Source organism: Rhinopithecus bieti, unplaced genomic scaffold, assembly GCF_001698545.2.
Source record: "Rhinopithecus bieti isolate Rb0 unplaced genomic scaffold, ASM169854v2 scaffold_15296, whole genome shotgun sequence".
Classification (NCBI taxonomy): domain Eukaryota; kingdom Metazoa; phylum Chordata; class Mammalia; order Primates; family Cercopithecidae; genus Rhinopithecus; species Rhinopithecus bieti.
In genome coordinates, this window is record NW_016809075.1 from 3,613,925 (window position 1) to 3,632,420 (window position 18,496).

The 18,496-nt window shown below is 43.3% G+C and overlaps 1 protein-coding gene across 2 annotated transcripts in view; it reads left to right on the forward strand.

Moving 5' to 3' along the window:
• Nucleotides 1-16,502, forward strand: part of ZNF564 (zinc finger protein 564) — a 26,344-nt gene extending 9,842 nt beyond the window's left edge. Inside the window, exons 1-4 of one of the 2 annotated variants that reach the window (XM_017888492.1) lie at nt 8,864-8,892; nt 13,202-13,328; nt 13,530-13,590; nt 13,976-16,156. In XM_017888492.1, the coding sequence (XP_017743981.1) occupies nt 13,295-13,328; nt 13,530-13,590; nt 13,976-15,446 (1,566 nt within the window). In that variant the 5' untranslated portion in view covers nt 8,864-8,892; nt 13,202-13,294 and the 3' untranslated portion in view covers nt 15,447-16,156. Of the gene's footprint in view, nt 1-8,863; nt 8,893-13,201; nt 13,329-13,529; nt 13,591-13,975 lie in introns of those variants that run through there. The other variant, XM_017888491.1, reaches the window with a different exon arrangement.
• Nucleotides 16,503-18,496: the final 1,994 nt, after the last annotated feature.

Sequence of the window (18,496 nt, forward strand, 5' to 3'; positions counted from 1 at the left end):
TTTTTTTTTTTTTTTTTTTTTTTTTTTTTTTGTATTTTTAGTAGAGTTTCTTTTTTTAATTTTTTTTTTTTGAGATGGAGTCTCGCATTGTCACCCAGGCTGGAGTGCAGTGGTGCGATCTCAGCTCACTGCAAGCTCCGCCTCCCGGGTTCACGCCATTCTCCTGCCTCAGCCTCCCGATTAGCTGGGACTACAGGCACCCACCACCACGCCCAGCTAATTTTTAAAAATATTTTTAGTAGGGACGGGGTTTCACCATGTTAGCCAGGATGGTCTCCATCTCCTGACCTTGTGATCCACCTGCCTCGGCCTCCCAAAATGCTGGGATTACAGGCATGAGCCACCGCGTCCGGCCGAGATGGGGTTTCACCGTGTTAGCCAGGATGGTCTCGATCTCCTGACCTTGTGATCCACCTGCATCGGCCTCCCAAAGTGCTGGGATTACAGGCGTGAGCCACTGTGCCCAGCCAGCTTTCTGTTTTGCACAATCATGAATCTTCCCTGAAATGTTAATTTATTTGCTTTTTTAGTTCATAGTTTACAGAAAAATTTAGGAGCTATTACAGAGCCCCTTCTGCCTACCTCCCCGGTTTGTTTTTGTGTTTGTTTTTTTGGTTTTTTTAAACGGTGTCTCGCTCTGTCACCCAGGCTGGAGTGTGGTGGTGCGATCTCGGCTCACTGCAATGTCTGCCTCCTGGATTCAAGTGATTCTCCTGCCTCGGCCTCCAGCGTAGCTGGGATTACAGGCGCCACCACATCCAGCTAATTTGTTTTTTTTTTTTTGTATTTTTTTAGTAGAGACCAGCCTGGGCAACATGGCAAGACCCTGTCTCTACAAAACAAACAAGTAAATAAATAAGTGGACTTTGTGGCTTGTGCCTATAGTCCCAGCTACTCCAGAGGCTGAGGCGGGAGGATCCACTTGAACCTAGGTGCTCCAGGCTGCAGTGAGCTATTGCAGCACTGTACAATCCTAGCTTAGTCAATGTTGCCTGGGCGACAGAGCTAGACCCTGTCTCCAAAAAAAAATAAAACAGTTGCTTTAAAGGTATCATGCTCTCACACATTTCAGAGTTCTCCAGGGACACGTGCAAAGACTGATTGGAAAGAAATACCCTTCTGGTATAAAGTGTACACTTGACAGTTTTAATTTTAGATGACTTCCTGCCAGCAAATTCTGGTCTACTGTAGTCCTCTTGGTCCAGCCACCCCCAAATAACCACTTTTGATCAATTTTGTGCATCCTGTCACTGTTTACATAAAAACAAGTGACTGGGAATGTATATTTTTCTTTCCTGCCTTTGTTATAGTAATGAGTAGTCAGACTCCGGTGTTTAATGTTTGTTTACTGAGTGCTAAAACCTCACCCTCCCCTTCTACCCTTGTGCCCACACCTGGACCAGCTTTCAAGGAAGCCTGGGGTTTTGTCTTCTGGTGTCTGTCCATGGAACTGTCATCCAGCCCCAACCCCAACACAGTAAATACCCAGGCCAGGCAGCTTCCTCTGCTCTCTCAAACCATTTCACACCTGCTTGATGGGTCTGCCCTACTCTCCCCAGACACCTCAATCACGTGAGAGTAATAAGCCTTTTTATGCCCTCTCAGCCTGTGTGAGACACTCTGTCATCAGTGTCAACGTCAGAACCACATCTCTGCAGTCAGTGCTGTGAAGATGTCTGGACATTAACCACCACGTGGAGGGGTCTGTCTCCACTGGCTCCTCTGCTCTGCTGCCTGACATTGGGCATGCACTTTGAGCTGCTGCTTCTTAGGGAACTCCTGCTTTGAACTGTCCTGCTCTGTTTTTATTGTATTGTTGAGATTCAGCAAGTCTGGGTCTGTAGTCAGCCCGAGTTGGCAGTTTGATAATTCCTTGACATTTAGGAAGGGAATATAGGATTGGGGCCCTCCTTAAGGTGGTCATGGATTGTGTGTCTTGGTCTGGTCCCGTGTCTTTTAGGACGAAGCTGTGAGTGCTGTTGTATTCTGGTCCCCTCTACAGAGTGCTGTTATCTGAAAGAACAGTTATTATTTTAATCAAAAAAATTTTTTGGTAACCAGGCCTCACTCTGTTGCCCAGGCTGGAGTGCAGTAGCACCATCATAGCCCACTGTAACCTGAAACTTGCGGGCTCATGCAGTCCTCCTGCGTTGGCCTTCCAAAGTGCAGGGATTATAGGTGTGAACCACTACACATGGCAGAAGAGTCATTTGAAAAGAAGAGAAAGAAGAGAAGGGGAAAGGCAGCCATCACGTGGTAGGCTGAGTCCATACTATAGTATCAGAGGGCGCCGGGCACGATGGCTCATGCCTGTAATCCTTGCCCTTTGGGAGGCCGAGGCGGGTGGATCACGAGGTCAGGAGATTGAGACCATCCTGGCTAACACCGTGAAACCTCATCTCTACTAAAAATACAAAAATGAGCTGGATGTGGCGGCAGGCACCTGTAGTCCCAGCTACTTGGGAGGCTGAGGCAGGAGGATGGCGTGAACCTGGGAGGCAGAGCTTGTAGTGAGCTGAGATTGTGCCACTGCATTCTAGCCTGGGTGACAGAGCAAGACTGCGTCTCAAAACAAAATAATATCAGAGGGCTGCCAGGACCCTTAAGTGCTGCTGCTGCCAGTGCCTCTGTCACCACAAGGATCCTTACTCTTGGTGTTATAGGGGACAACATCCAGATATACCCCTGTGGCACAGGAAAGGGAGTAGTTCAAACCCAAGTTAATCCTGGAGTCCTTTAAACTTTGTAAAACCATCGCTGCCTTGGAGGAGGTCCATGACCCTGAGGTTACAGATGTAAGGCTCGGTGCGGGGGGAAAACATGCAAATACTAGGGTAGACAGGACAGCTCCTTTTGCCATCCCTGATGCATGTCTAAAGACAGACAAAACCAACAACCAAAGAAGGAAGCAAAGGGAAAAATGTACTGAAACAAAGGTTCACAATTTTACCCAATTGGAAATCCAAATACACTAAAAATGTTTACACAGCAAAAAAGATAAAAGGGGACTATATGGTACTTGTGCCTCCCTTCCTCAGCAGGGTAGGTTTTTTTTTTGAGAAAAAAACCTCTGTGCCCAGGTTGGAGTGCAGTGGCGCGATCTCGACTCTCTACAACCTCCCATCTCCCGGGTTCAAGGAGTCCTCCTGCCTCAGCCTCCCGAGTAGCTGGGATTACAGCCATCTGCCACCATGCCTGGCTAATTTTTGTGTTTTTAGTAGAGACGGGGTGTCACCATGTTGGCCAGGCTGGTCTCGAACTCCTGACCTCAAGTGATCCACCTGCCTTGGCTTCCCAAAGTGCTGGGATTACAGGGGTGAACCATCACACCCGGCCCACAAGGTAGATTCTGAATTAATATCTGCTGTAATGTGCTCATTAATCTTTCAAGCTGTTAACGTAAAGTGCACATTACACTTATACCTGGTGATCCCACTAAATTTAAGCAAGGTAAATCCTGTAATCTGAGTAATGAATATAAAATAGAGGATGAACAGATATGCCTTGTCTTAACCATCGGAGTTATTTGCCTTGTTTCAATTAACCATGGTCAAAGTGCCCATTGTCCTATACCCTGTACTAAGCAGGGTTACTCTAAAATGATAAAAAATAAATCAAGTCTTTGACTGTTACAAAGTGGCTTGGCAAGATAGAATTTCATGGACCTTTATCCCCAGTTAAACAAGTTACTGTGGCCCAGTATAAATTAGATGATTGAAAATAATTATTAGAGTAATTGAGTGAACAGCAGTAGGGAGTTTGCATGGATGACATTACCACACGCGTAAGCGTACCTGAGGGAGCCAGTGAAGAGTTGCTGCTTTTTCATCACTTAATTGGGGAGTCTGTGATGTACAGATCCAAGGGTTAGCCTGCTTGACCAAACATGAGGCAGTCATCTTAACACTGGCCAAAAATGGGTTCCATCTGCTCTAAGGTTTACAGACTGTAGCGGTTGTGTAAGACTTTCCTGTTTGTGGTAAGATACCTCTGAGTATCTCTTATGTTAGATACCTAAAATAGAAATCAAGGTAATACATGTCCTTTTTTTTTCTTTTTTTTTGAGGTGGAGTTTTGCTCTTGTTGCCCAGGCTGGAGTGCAATGGCGCGATCTCAGCTAACCGCAACCTCTGCCTTCTGGGTTCAAGCTATTCTCCTGCCTCAGCCTCCCAAGTAGCTGGAATTATAGGCATGCGCTGCCATGCCCAGCTAATTTTGTATTTTTAGTAGAGACAAGTTTTCATCATGTTGGTCAGGCTGGTCTCAAACTCCTGACCTTAGGTGATCCACCCGCCTCAGCCTCCCAAAGTGTTGGGATTACAGGCGTGAGCCACCGTGCCTGGCCAATACATGTCTTATATGAAGTCCACAATGCAAGGATACTCATCTATGTCTGAGTTCCAGACAGCACTGATGGTAACCAAGGCCCTAGTATAACTTCTCAGAATATACAGTGCTGGGCTCCTAAACAAGGCATTGGATGGAACTTTCTCTTCTCTTCCCAGTCTCAGGCTGAAGACCTCATTCATCACCATAATGGCTTACTAAAATAAGTTCAAATCAGTTGCATGAGTTATGATATGGGCCAGGCATGGTGGCTAATGCCTGCCATGTCAACACTTTGGTAGGCCAAGGTAGGCAGATTGCTTGAGCCCAAGAGTTTGAGACCAGCCTCGGCAACATGACAAAACCCCATCTCTACAAAAATTACAAAAATTTGCTGGGTGTGGTGCCATGCACCTGTAGTCCCAGCTCCTTGGGAGGCTGAGGTGGAAAGATCACTTGAGCCTTGGAGGTCGAGGCTGCAGTGAGCTATGATCAGTCCACTGCACTCCAATCTAGGTGACAAAATGAGACCCTGTCTCGGGCCGGGCGCGGTGGCTCAAGCCTGTAATCCCAGCACTTTGGGAGGCCGGACGGGGCAGATCACGAGGGTCAGGAGATCGGATGACCATCCTGGCTACACGGGTGGAAACCCCGTTCTACTAAAAAAACCCAAAAACTAGCCAGGCGAGGTGGGGGCACCTGTCAGTCCCAGGTACTCGGTGAGGCTGAGGCAGGAGAATGGCGTTAAACCGGGGGCGGAGCGTTTGAAGTGAGCTGATATCCCGGCCCGTGGACTGCATTCCAGCCGCTGGGCGACAGAGCCGAGACTCCGTTCTCAAAACAAAAAACAGAAAAAAAAAAAAAAACAATGAGACCTGTCTCAAGAAGAAAAAAAAAAGAAGACATGGTTTATGTGATTAGTTACTTCTCAGTCATGAGTCTCTTCATTTTAACTTTTTGTAACATTCTTTTCATAACAGTTTTAAGTTTACAGAAACATTGATAAGTACAGAGTGTTACTTAATGATCACCCCTCTTTAAAGGTTGTCCTATTTTTTTTTTTTTTCTTTGAGATGGAGTCACTCTTTCGCCAGGCTGGAGTGCAGTGGCGCAATGTCGGCTCACTGTAACCTCTACCTCCCAGGTTCAAGCAATTCTTCTGCCTCAGCCTCCCAAGTAGCTGGGACTATAGGCACCCGTCACCACACCTAGCTAATTTTTGTATTTTTAGTAAAGATGGGGTTTCACCGTGTTGGCCAGGATGGTGTCGATCTCTTGGCCTCATGATCCGCCCACCTCAGCCTCCCAAAGTGCTGAGATTACAGGCGTGAGCCACTGCGCCCAACCAGTTTGCCTTATTTTTTATATATTGTATTACTGTGGTACATTTATTACAATTGACGAACCAATATGGATGCATTAATGTTCACATTTTACATTAAAGTTGACTCTATTATATATTCATTGGATTTTGACAGTGTTTAATGACATGTGTCTGTTATTTCTGTTAGGGTAGTTTCACTGCCCTAAAAATCACCTGTAGTTCATACATTCATTCATCTGTCCTTTGCATCCTGAAATCCCTTACAACCAAAGACTTTTTCATGTCCCATAGTTTTGTCTTTTGCAGAATATCTTATAGTTGTTAATATATTGTATATGGCCTTTTTAGATTGGATTCTGTCACTTAGTAACATACTTTTTTTTTTCTTTTTGAGACGGAGTCTTACTCTGTCGCCCAGGCTGGAGTGCAGTGACGTGATCTTGGCTCACTGCAACCTCTGCCTCCTTGGTTCAAGCGATTCTCCTTCCTCAGCCTCCTGAGTAGCTGGGATTACAGGTGTCTGCCACCACGCCCAGCTAATTTTTGTAATTTTAGTAGAGATGAGGTTTCTTTTTCTTTTTTTTGAGACGGAGTCTCGCTCTGTCACCCAGGCTGGAGTGCTGTGGCCGGATCTCAGCTCACTTCCAGCTCCGCCTCCCAGGTTCACGCCATTCTCCTGCCTCAGCCTCCTGGGTAGCTGGGACTACAGGCGCCGCCACCTCACCCGGCTAGTTTTTTTTTTTGTAGTTTTTAATAGAGACGGGGTTTCACCGTGTTAGCCAGGATGGTCTCGATCTCCTGACCTCGTGATCCGCCCGTCTCGGCCTCCCAAAGTGCTGGGATTACAGGCTTGAGCCACCGCGCCCGGCGAGATGAGGTTTTACCATTTGGTCAGGCTGGTCTCGAACTCCTGACCTCAGGTGATCCGCCCGCCTCTGCTTCCCAAAGTGCTGGGATTACAGGTGTGAGCCACCACACCTGACCCAGTGACGTACTTTTAAGTTTCCTCTATGTCTTATCATGGCTTGATATCTTCTTTTTATCCATATGATTATATTTGATCATATGGATGAAATGCAGATTGTTCGTTTGTTTATGAAGAATATCTTCGTTAACTCTAAATTCTAGAAATTATGAGTAAGTCTCCCATAAACATCCATGTACAGGTTTTTGTGTGAACATGTTTTCAACTTATTTTGGTAAATACCAAGGAGCATGATTGTTAGGTAGTATGTTGAGTATGTTTAGTTTAGTTTATTTATTTACTTATTTTTTGAGATGGAGTCTCGCTGTGTCACCCAGGCTGGAGTGCAGTGGCCAGATATCAGCTCACTGCAAGCTCCACCTCTTGGGTTTATGCCATTATCCTGCCTCAGCCTGCCGAGTAGCTGGGACTACAGGTGTCCGCCGCCACGCCCGGCTAGTTTTTTGTTTCATGGTTGAGATGGAGTTTCAACCATGTTTGCCAGGATGGTCTCGATCTCCTGACCTCATGATCCGCCTGTCTCGGCCTCCCAAAGTGCTGGGATTACAGGCTTGAGCCACTGCGCCCAGCCTAGTTTTGTTTTGAGACAGAGTTTTGCTCTGTCGTCCAGGCTGGAGTACAATGGCAAGATCTTGGCTTACTGCAACCTCCACCTCCCGGGCTCAGACAATTCTCCTGCTTCAGCCTCTGAAGTAGCTGGGATTACATGCATGTGCCACCACGCCCAGCTAATTTTTGTATTTTTAGTAGAGACAGGGTTTTATCATGTTGGCCAGGCGGGTCTTGAACTCCTGACCTCAGGTGATCCACCCGCCTCGGCCTCCCAAAGTGCTGGGATTACAGGCATGAGCCACTGTGCCTGGCCGAGTAGGTTTAGTTTTACAAGAAACTGACCATCTTCCAAAATAGGTGCACCGTTTTCCATTCCTACAAGTAACAAATGAGGGTTCCTCTTGCTTTACATCTTTGCCATCATTTGGTGTTCTCAGTGTTTTAAATTGTAACCATTCTAATAAGGGTTGTGTTAGTCTTTAATTTTTTAAATTTGTAATTCCCCAGTGACAAAATGTGCATGTTTTCATATTTTTCTATGCCATCTCTATATTTTATATAATCATGTCTTATGCAGCAAAGACAATTTAATTTCTTCCTTCTCAATCAGTATACTTTTTATTTCCTCTGTCTTATTGCTTACCTAGGACTTTAAGGATGTTGTTGAATAGCAGTGGTGAGAGAAGACATTCCTACCCTGTTTCTGATCTTGTCTAGAAAGCATCTAGTTTCTCACTGTTAAGTATGATGTTAGCTGCAGACTCCTCATTGATGTTCTTTCTGAGGTGAAAGTTCCCCTCTTTTCCCAGTTTGCCACCATGAGTGGATGGTAGATTTTGTCAAATGTTTTTTATTTTTTACTCTTGCCTCCTTTCATTTCTTTTTTTTTTTTTTGTTGAGACAGAGTCTCGCTGTGTCACCCAGGCTGGAGTGCAGTGGCCGGATCTCAGCTCACTGCAAGCTCCACCTCCCGAGTTTATGCCATTCTCCTGCCTCAGCCTCCCAAGTAGCTGGGACTACAGGCGCCCGCCACCTCGCCCGGCTAGTTTTTTGTATTTTTTTAGTAAAGACGGGGGTTTCACTGTGTTAGCCAGGATGGTCTCGATCTCCTGACCTCGTGATCCGTCCGTCTCGGCCTCCCAAAGTGCTGGGATTACAGGCTTGAGCCACCGCGCCCGGCCTATTTCTAACCTTAGTAATTTCTTTTTTGTTACCATGACTAGAGGTTTATCAATTATATTGGTGTTCTCCAATAACCAACTTATGGTTTATTTTTGTTTTGTTTTTTTGTTTTTTATCTCTGTTGATTTCCTGCCATTTCATTGACTTCTCTAAGTATTCTTTCTGTGTGCTTACTTGGGTTTAATTTGCTCTCTTGTTTTTCTGTTTTCCTGAAGTAGACTCTGTTTTTTTTTTTGGAGGCAGCAGCTTGCTGTGTCACCCAGGTTGGAGTGCAGTGGCATGATCTTGGCTCACTGTAACCTCCATCTCCCAGGTTCAAGTGATTCTTGTATCTCAGCCTACTGAGTAGCTGGGATTACAGGCATGCGCCACCACGCCCAGCTAATTTTTGTATTTTTAGTAGAGACGGAGTTTTACCATGTCGTCCTGGCTCGTCTCCAACTCCTTGCCTCAAGTAATCTGCCCGCCTTGGCCTCCCAAATTTGCTGGGATTACAGGTGTGAGCCACTGCACCCAGCCCGAAGTAAGTAGACTCTCAGATGATTAATTATAAACCCTTGTTCTTTCCTGGTGTAGGCATTCAATGCTATAAATTTTCCTCTATGTACTGATTTTGCTGCATACCATAATTTTTGATAAGTTTTGTTTTCATTTTCATTTTAGGTCAAAATAATTTTTGATTTCTCATAAGACTTCTTTGATCCATGTATTTATTTAGAATTGTGTTTTTTAATCTCTAAGGATTTGAGGGAGTTGGTAACTATCTTTCTGTTATTGATTTCTAGATGAATGACTTGTGGTCTGAGAGCATACTTTGTGTGATTTTTTTTTTCCCAAATTTATTGAGGTGTGTTTTATGCCCCAGTATTTGGTTTATTTTTGTGAATATTTCTGTGAACTTGAGACGAATTTGTTTTTTGCTATTGTTAGATGAAGTATTCCATGCATTTCAATTAAATCCAGTTGTTTGATGGTGCCATTTACTTCGCTGTGTCATTTCAGATTTTCTGCCTGTTGGATCTCTTAATTACTGCTGGAGGGGTGCTGCAGTCTCCAACTATACGAGTAGATTAGTGTATTTCTCTTTGCAGTTCTATCCGTTGTATTTTGCCACATGTATTTTGCCACTCTTGTTATGCAAACACACACTAAGGGTTGTCAGGTCTTGGCATGTTGAGTCCTTTATCATTATGTGATGCTCACTTACATCTCTTTATTTTTATTTATTTTAAAATTTTAATTTAATTTTTTTTAGAGACAGAGTCTCACTCTGTCACCCAGGCTGGAGTGCCGTGGTGTGATCATACAGCTCTTTGCAGCTTTGAACTCCTGGGCTCCAGCAATCCTCCTGCCTCAGCTTCCCAAGTAGCTGACTATACGTGTGATACCACAACTGGTTAATTAAAACAATTTCTAAAAAATTTTTTTGTATAGATGAAGGTCTCGCTGTTTCCCAGGCTGGAGTGCAGTGTCTATTCACAATAAATTATAGTGCATTGTATCTTTGAACTGCTGGGCTCAGGCGATCCTCCATCTCAGCCTCCTAAGTAGCTGGGACCATAGGCATGCCCCACTACACCTGGCTTATCTCTGTTTTTTCCTTTCTCTGAAGTGTACTTTGTGATATTAAGATAGCTATGTCATGTTTCTTTTAATTAATGTTAGCATTTTATATGTTTCTCTATCCCTTTACTTTTAATACGTGTGTCTTTGTATTTAAAGTGGTTTCCTTTTAGCCAACATACTATGTTTTTAAAATCCACTATAACAGTATCTGTCTTCTAATTATATTTGGACCATTGACATTCAAAGTGATTATCAGTAGTTGTATTAATATCTACCGTATTTTTTACTTTTTTCTATTAGTTGCCCTTGCTTTTTTTTTTTTTTTTTTTTTGGTCTTGTCTCTGACCTTCCTTCTTGGGCTTTAATTGAGCATTTTACCTGGAGGTGACATATTCTGTAATCATATGATTTGTTAGTGAGTCTTTGGTCCTGGCTGGGGTTGTGGCCTTCTGTGGTATTGTAAGAAAGATATGTGGTCTTTTCTCCCCAGTGCCTACCATGGCTCTCCTATGTTCTTTTTTTTTTTTTTTTTTGAGTCTTGCTCTGTCACCCAGGCTGGAGTGCAGTGGCACGATCTTGGCTCCCTGCACCTTCCGCTTCCCGGATTCAAGTGATTCTCCTGCCTCAGCTCCCAGGTAGCTGGGATAAGAGATGCGCATTACCGTGCCTGGCTAATTTTTGTATTTTTAGTAGAGACGAGGTTTCACCATGTTTCCCAGGCCAGACTCAAACTCCTGACTCAAATGGTCCTGACTCAAGTGAACTCAAGTGATCTTCGCGCCTCAGCCTCCCAAAGTGTTGGGATTACAGGCACGAGCCACCGTGCCAGGCCAGTATTCAGAACTTGTTAAAGGTTAGGGAAGCTATCATGTTGTTCTTCAGAAGACTTTGCCCATTGTCAGATGTTCATTATTCCTGCTACATTTAGAGAAGGACTTTTTGTTGACTTTTCAACAGTCTTTAGGGGATTTATAGAATTTAAAAAATACTTTGTGAGAGGTTATCTTGAGGACATTTCATTCTTTCTGAGAACCCATCTTTCCAATCAGGTGTGGTGGTTCACACCTGTAGTCCCAGAACTTTGGGAGGCTGAGGCAGGAATTTGAGATCAGCTTGAGCAACAAAGTAAGACCCCATCTTTACAAAAAATTTTAAAATTAGCTAGGCGTGGTGTCTTGTGACTATAGTCCTAGCTACTTGGGAGGCTCGGGAGAGAGGATCACATGAGCCCAGGAGATGAAGGCTTCAGTGAGCTATGATCATGCCACTGCACTCCAGTGTGGATGACAGAGCAAGTTCCCATTTCCAAGAAAACCAAAGGAACCCATCTTTCCCCTTATTTTATTTTGCCTTGACATTACACAATGTAATATCACATAGTGACTGGTCAGAATCATTTCCTCTTGAAATTTGAGAAAGAGGATTTTATGTTCTTTTGGAGAAAAGCACTGCTGATCCCTTCGTGTGTTTTATAATCATGGTCAAATTCGCCATCAAACCATCTGGACTTGAATGAACTCCCTCAGAAATTGCAACTCTTAACCTGTTCCTCAAGGTTAGCAAGGCATAGGGTACCTTGTTATGTATCTGCCAGAAAAAACTCTTCTGGCATTTTGTCGTCTTAGTATGTGTGCATATAAGGTAAAAATTGGTGGGAAACTGTCCTTGACGTTCATGACTATGGGGATTTTGCTGGGTGAGGGGGTGCTGCCTAAGTTGCCATACCTTCTTCCTCATACCTGAGTCATATCTTCCCAATAGCTTCCTAGCCTAGTGAAATGGGATAGAGTCAAAGGAATCAGTGAGTCTATAACAAATATTATACATGCAGGTTAAAATGAATACTTTTAGGAAGGAATATTTTCATTCAGCCAACTTGATCTGTCTATGTCTAATGGCTTGGAATCCTTTAGGAAAGTATGGTCAGCTGGATTTTGTCAGCAGGTGGATTTCTATGGGCCTTCTGGCCTCTCATGTTTGATGAAGGGAACAGAAGAAAATGGTTCCACTTCTTCAGTGTGTATTTATTTATTCATGGAAACCTTTTTCAGGTTTTATCCTGTGTTTCTTTTTCTTTTTTTTCTTTAGACAGAGTTTTGCTCTTGTCACCCAGACTGGAGTGCAGTTGTGGCTCACCGCAACCTCCACCTCCTGGGCTCAAGCAATTCTCTTTCCTCAGCCTCCCAAGTAGCTGGTATTACAGGCGCCCACCACCATGCCTGGGGAATTTTTTTTATTTTTAGTAGAGACAGGGTTTTGCCATGTTGGGCTGGCTGGTTTCAAACTCCTGATCTCAGGCAATCCGCCTGCCTCTGCCTCCTAAAGTGCTGGTATTACAGGCATGAGCCACTGTGCCTGGCCTACCCTGTGTTTCATGGAATGCTGATTGGTGTGAGATATGAAAGGAAATGGAAGTTTTTTCCAGAAGGAATGATGATCTTAAATTTTTTTTTGAGACTTCAGCCTCCCAAAGTGCTGGGATTACAGGCGCGCACCACCACGCCTGGCTAATTTTTTTGTATTTTTAGTAGAGACGGGGTTTCACCATGTTGATCAGGCTGGCCTCAAACTCCTGACCTCGTGATCTGCTTGCTTCGGCCTCCCAAAGTGCTGGGATTACAGGCGTGAACCACTGGGCCCGGCCAAAATTTATTTTCTTTGTATAGCATTTTATTTGTTTCTCCAAGGTGAACTGGATCCTACCATTAGAGACCAATAAAACTTGTAGTGACTACAGTAAAAATGTAGAGACCAGTTGCATGTTTTCACGGGGTAATTAAATTTATGAGAAAGTGAATGTAGACAGAATTCTGACAACCATATTTATTTATAAAATAAATGTTTGGAGACTGCCACATCATGTGTCAACTTTTTTGTTGTTGTTTTTGTTTGTTTGTTTGTTTGAGACGGGATCTCTGTCACCCAGGCTGAAGTGCAGTGACGTGATCTCGGTTCACTGCAACCTCCGCCTCCCTCGTTTAAGCAATTCCCCTCCCTCAGCCTCCTGAGTAGCTGGGATTACAGGCAGACGCCACCATGCCCAGCTAATTAGTGTATTTTTAGTAGAGATGGGGTTTCACCATGTTGACCAGGCTGGCCTCAAGCTCCTGACCTCAGGTGATCTGCCTGCCTTGGCCTCCCAAAGTGCTGGGAATGGAGGCATGAGCCACCGCACCTCGCCGTTGGTGAACTTTTATGAATTGGGTTTACATCCCTGTACTGTCATCTCATTCTTTCTCCTGCGTTGCGTATTTGGGATGTTTTAGGACTCAGTGGCCTCTGAGGATGTGGCTGTGAACTTCACACTTGAGGAGTGGGCTTTGCTGGATCCTTCCCAGAAGAAACTCTACAGAGATGTGATGCGGGAAACCTTTAGAAACCTGGCCTGTGTAGGTAAGGATGCCATCATTCCTTCTCTTAGTCAATTAGAGAAGTGTTTCTTGCTCTTTAATGCTGTTTCATGATATCAGATGTGGAAAAGGAAATACTTGGGTGAATAATCAGGGTTGTTTGCACCTGATCATGAACTTAGAATCTAGTCATTTTTCTGTATTGTCTATCCGTTCATAAGGATTTTTTCTGACTATATTTTAGGAAAAAAATGGGAAGACCAGAGCATTGAAGATTGGTACAAAAATCAGGGGAGAATTTTAAGGTAATTTGCACTGACAAGAGAAAGCAATGTCCCCTTCTTAGTATGTCATGAAATTGTAAAATAAGGAAACAAACCAGTAAGCCCACCTTCAAATTTATTTATTCCTACAACTTTTCACCAGAAAAGAAAAGTGTGGCACAGATGTTTAGTGTTGCAAAAGCATTCACTTGGAAATAGTATTAAGAAACTGTATATATGAATATCACTTTTTTGATAATAGCTACTGTCGAGCCCTCTTGCAGAGCATTCCATCTCTTCACTTTCAAACAATTCATACAGGCCTGAAAACATACCCTTTCCCCGATTATGGTAAAAATGTAAGTCGAAAAACTATTAATAAATACGAAGTCACAAGTCATTAAATCATGCTTTCTGTTTTTTCCAGCAATCATATGGAAGAGGGACTCAGTGAAAGTAAAGAGTATGATCAATGTGGAGAAGCCTTCAGTCAGATTCTCAATCTTAATCTGAACAAGAAAATTCCTACTATAGTAAGACCATGTGAATGTAGTTTGTGTGGGAAAGTCTTCATGCATCATTCTTCCCTTAGTAGACACATCAGATCTCACCTTGGACACAAACCTTATGACTATCAGGAATATGGAGAGAAACCATACAAATGTAAGCAGTGTGGGAAAGCCTTCAGTTCTTGTCAATCCTTTCGAAGACATGAAAGAACTCACACTGGTGAGAAACCCTATGCATGTCCGGAATGCGGAAAAGCCTTCATTTCTCTCCCAAGTGTTCGAAGGCACATGATTAAGCACACTGGAGATGGACCATATAAATGTCAGGAATGTGGGAAAGCCTTTGACCGCCCCAGTTTATTTCAAATACATGAAAGAACGCACACTGGAGAGAAACCCTATGAATGTCAGGAATGTGCAAAAGCTTTCATTTCTCTCCCAAGTTTTCAGAGACACATGATTAGGCACACTGGAGATGGACCTTATAAATGTCAGGAATGTGGAAAAGCCTTTGACCGCCCCAGTTTATTTCGAATACATGAAAGAACTCATACTGGAGAGAAACCCCATGAATGTAAACAGTGTGGGAAGGCCTTCATTTCTTTCACAAATTTTCAGAGTCATATGATTAGGCACACTGGGGATGGACCTTATAAATGTAAAGTATGTGGGAGAGCCTTTATTTTCCCCAGTTACGTTCGAAAGCATGAAAGAACTCATACTGGGGAGAAACCCTATGAATGTAATAAATGTGGTAAAACCTTCAGTTCTTCCAGTAATGTTCGAACACATGAAAGGACTCACACTGGAGAGAAGCCCTATGAATGTAAGGAATGCGGGAAAGCCTTCATTTCTCTCCCAAGCGTTCGAAGACACATGATAAAGCACACTGGAGATGGACCTTATAAATGTCAGGTATGCGGTAGAGCCTTTGACTGTCCCAGTTCATTTCAAATACATGAAAGAACGCACACTGGAGAGAAACCCTATGAATGTCAGGTATGTGGGAAAGCCTTCATTTCTCTTAAAAGGATTAGAAAACATATGATACTGCACACTGGAGATGGACCTTATAAATGTCAGGTATGTGGTAAAGCCTTTGACTGTCCTAGTTCTGTCCGAACACATGAAAGAACTCATACTGGAGAAAAACCCTATGAATGTAAAGAGTGTGGGAAAGCCTTCAATTATGCCAGTTCCATTAGAATACATGAAAGAACTCATACTGGAGAAAAACCCTATGAATGTAAGCAGTGTGGGAAAACGTTCAGTTATTCCAGTTCCTTTCAGAGACATGAAAGAGCTCATAATGGAGATAAACCTTATGTAAGGAATGTGGGAAAGCTTTCCTTTATCACACAACCTTCGAATACCTGTGAAAATGCATAGTGGAGGACAGTTCTACAAGTATCTACATATCCAAAGAATATGGAAAGTCTTCAGTTTGCTTTCTGGGTTTCGGACTTGTTTGGGAGCTCACCCCTTTCTCCTGTTTCTCACTTTTGGAATAGGAATGTCTATCCTATGCCTGTCTCATATTTTGGAAATACACAACTAGTTTGGTTTTCACAGGTTCGGAGCTGAAGAAGGATTTTGCCTCAGCATGAACTGAATCTCATCCATATCTAAGTTTGTGATGTTGAGATGACACTTTGAGTTTAAGCATTAGGCTTCATGCTGGAATTAACTGAGACTTCTGAGGCCTTTAGGATGAGATGAATATATTTTACATGTGATGACATGGATTTTGGGGGCCGGAGGTGTAATGTTTTGGCTGAGTGTATGCCCCCTCAGATTAATATGTTGGAACCTTACCCCACCCCATCCCCATATTGTGATGGTATTTGGAGGCCCTGTCTCTGGTGGTTTTTAGGATTGGAGGACATCATGAAGATGGAGGCCTCGTAATTGGGATTAGTTTCCTGATATGAGTCCCTAGAGGGCTAGCTTTGCCCTTCACCATGAGAGGGTGCAGTGAGAAGATAGCTGTCTTTGAACCAGGAAGCAGGCCCTTACCAGACACGGGCTCTGCCAGTGCCTTGATATTGGACTTTCCAGCCTCCCAAACCATGAGAAATAAATGTTTGTTGATGAATTAAGCTTTCCAATTTATGGTATTTTGTTTTAGCAACCCAAGCTAAGACACAATCCAATTTTAAAATGGAGGAAAGGACTTGAATAGACATTTCTCCAAAGAAGATATCCAGATGGCCAATAAGCACGTAACAATGCTCAACATCATTGGTTGTTAGGGAAATACAAATCGAACTCAAGACATACATACCATCTCATTAGGATTAGTAGTATCAAAGATGGAAAACAATACTGACAAGGATGTGGAATGTTTGAGAACCTTGTGCACTATCACTGGGAATGTACAATGGTATAAGCCTGCTGAAAACAGTATGGCAGATGCCCAGATTAAAATGTAGAAATGACATATGATCAGCATTTCCATTTCTGGGAAAATAAAAAGATGGAAAGCAAAGTCTCAAATAGATTGTGCACCTGTGTACATAACATCATTCACAATAGGTAAACTCTGGAAACTACTCAGGTTTTCATCAACAGATGAATAAACAAAAGGAAGTTTATACATACAAGAGAATATTGCTGAACCTTAGGAAGGACGTTTTCACATATGCTGCAAGATGAATCTTGACATGCTAAGTGAAATGGGCCATTCATACAAAGACAATACTGTATGATTCTACTTATATCAGGTATCTAGAGTAGTCATATTGATAGAAAAAGTACAATACCATTTGCCATGGGTTAGGGAAATTGGATAATGGATATTTAATGGGCATAGAGTTTAAATTTTGCAAAATAAAAAGGGTTCTAGAGATGGATGGTGGTGATGGTTGCACACTAGTATGAATGTTCTTAATGGCACTGAACTGCACACTTAAAATTGATTATGATGGTAAATTTTATGTATGTTTTACACACAAAAAAGGGAAAAAAGGCTACAGTACTGCACAGACCTTGTGGGACCTTTAGGGTACCAAGATACTCTAGGTCTCTCTCTCTGTCGCCCAAGCTGGAGTGCAGTGGCGAGATCTTGGCTCATTGCACCGTCTGCCTCCCGGGTTCAAGTGATTCTCATGCATCAGCCTCTTGAGTAGCTGGGATTAAAAGTGCGCACCACCACACCCAGCTAATTTTTGTATTGTTAGTAGAGATGGGGTTTCACCATGTTGGCCAGGCTGGTCTTGAACTGCTGATCTCAAGTGATCTGCCCGCCTCGGCCTCCCATAGTGCCAGGGTTACAGGCATGAGTCACTGTGCCTGTTCTCTAGATCTCTTTCCTACTTGTTCTCAGCACTGTTTTTTTTTCCCGTTTTTCTACCCATGAGGGACCTGTCCCTACACAGTCCATTAGTAGGCATTTAGATTTGATACCCAGGATTGACTCCCCTGTCTCCTGCCTCCTTCACTGTAGACCTGGACCCCACTCCCAGAGCCAGGGCCTATGATAACCACCTCCATTTATTGAGGATGGATAATTTTAATTTCCTCTGCACACTATTCACAGACATATATATCAAATATATATCTGATAAGCAAATAGAAATTTTTTTCTCAGAAACAGATCTTTAAGAATATGAGAAGAAAGTAGCAGCATATAGTGTCTAGAAAAGGTGGGAGAGAACTTCTTAGGTATGGGAAGTTTATATAATAGGTAATGTGTAACTATTGACCACTAATTCTGTACCTGGGGTAAAAGTGTTGTTCAAGAAATGGAGAGCCAGGCCTGGTATGGTGGCTCACACCTGTAATCCCAGCACTTTGGGAGGCTGAGGCAGGCAGATCACTTAAGGCCAGGAGTTCAAGACCAGCCTCGTCAACATAGCGAAACCCCATCTCCACTAAAAATAGAAAAATAAGCTGGGTACGGTGGTGCACACCTGTAATCCCAGCTACTCAGGAGGCTGCGGCAAGAGAATTGCTTGAACCTGGGAGGCAGAAGTTACAGTGAGCTGAGATCATGCCACTGCATTCCGGCCTATGTGACAGAGAAAGAATCCATCTCAAAAAAAAAAAAAAAAAAAAAAAAAAAAAAAAAAAAAAAAAAAAACAGTGGAGAAATAAGAAGTCACTGCTTGCACAATAAAGAAATAAATGGGCTGGGCACGGTGGCTCATGCCTGTAATCCCAGCACTTTGGGAGGCCGAGGCAGGTGGATCACGAGTTCAGGAGATCGAGACCAGCCTGGCCAGCATGGAGAAACCCCATCTCTACTAAAAATACAAAAAATTAGGCGGGCATGGTGGTGCGCGCCTGTAATCCCAGCTACTTGGGAGGCTGAGGCAGGAGAATTGCTTGAACCTGGGAGGCAGAAGTTACAGTGAGCTGAGATCATGCCACTGCATTCCGGCCTATGTGACAGAGAAAGAATCCATCTCAAAAAAAAAAAAAAAAAAAAAAAAAAAAAA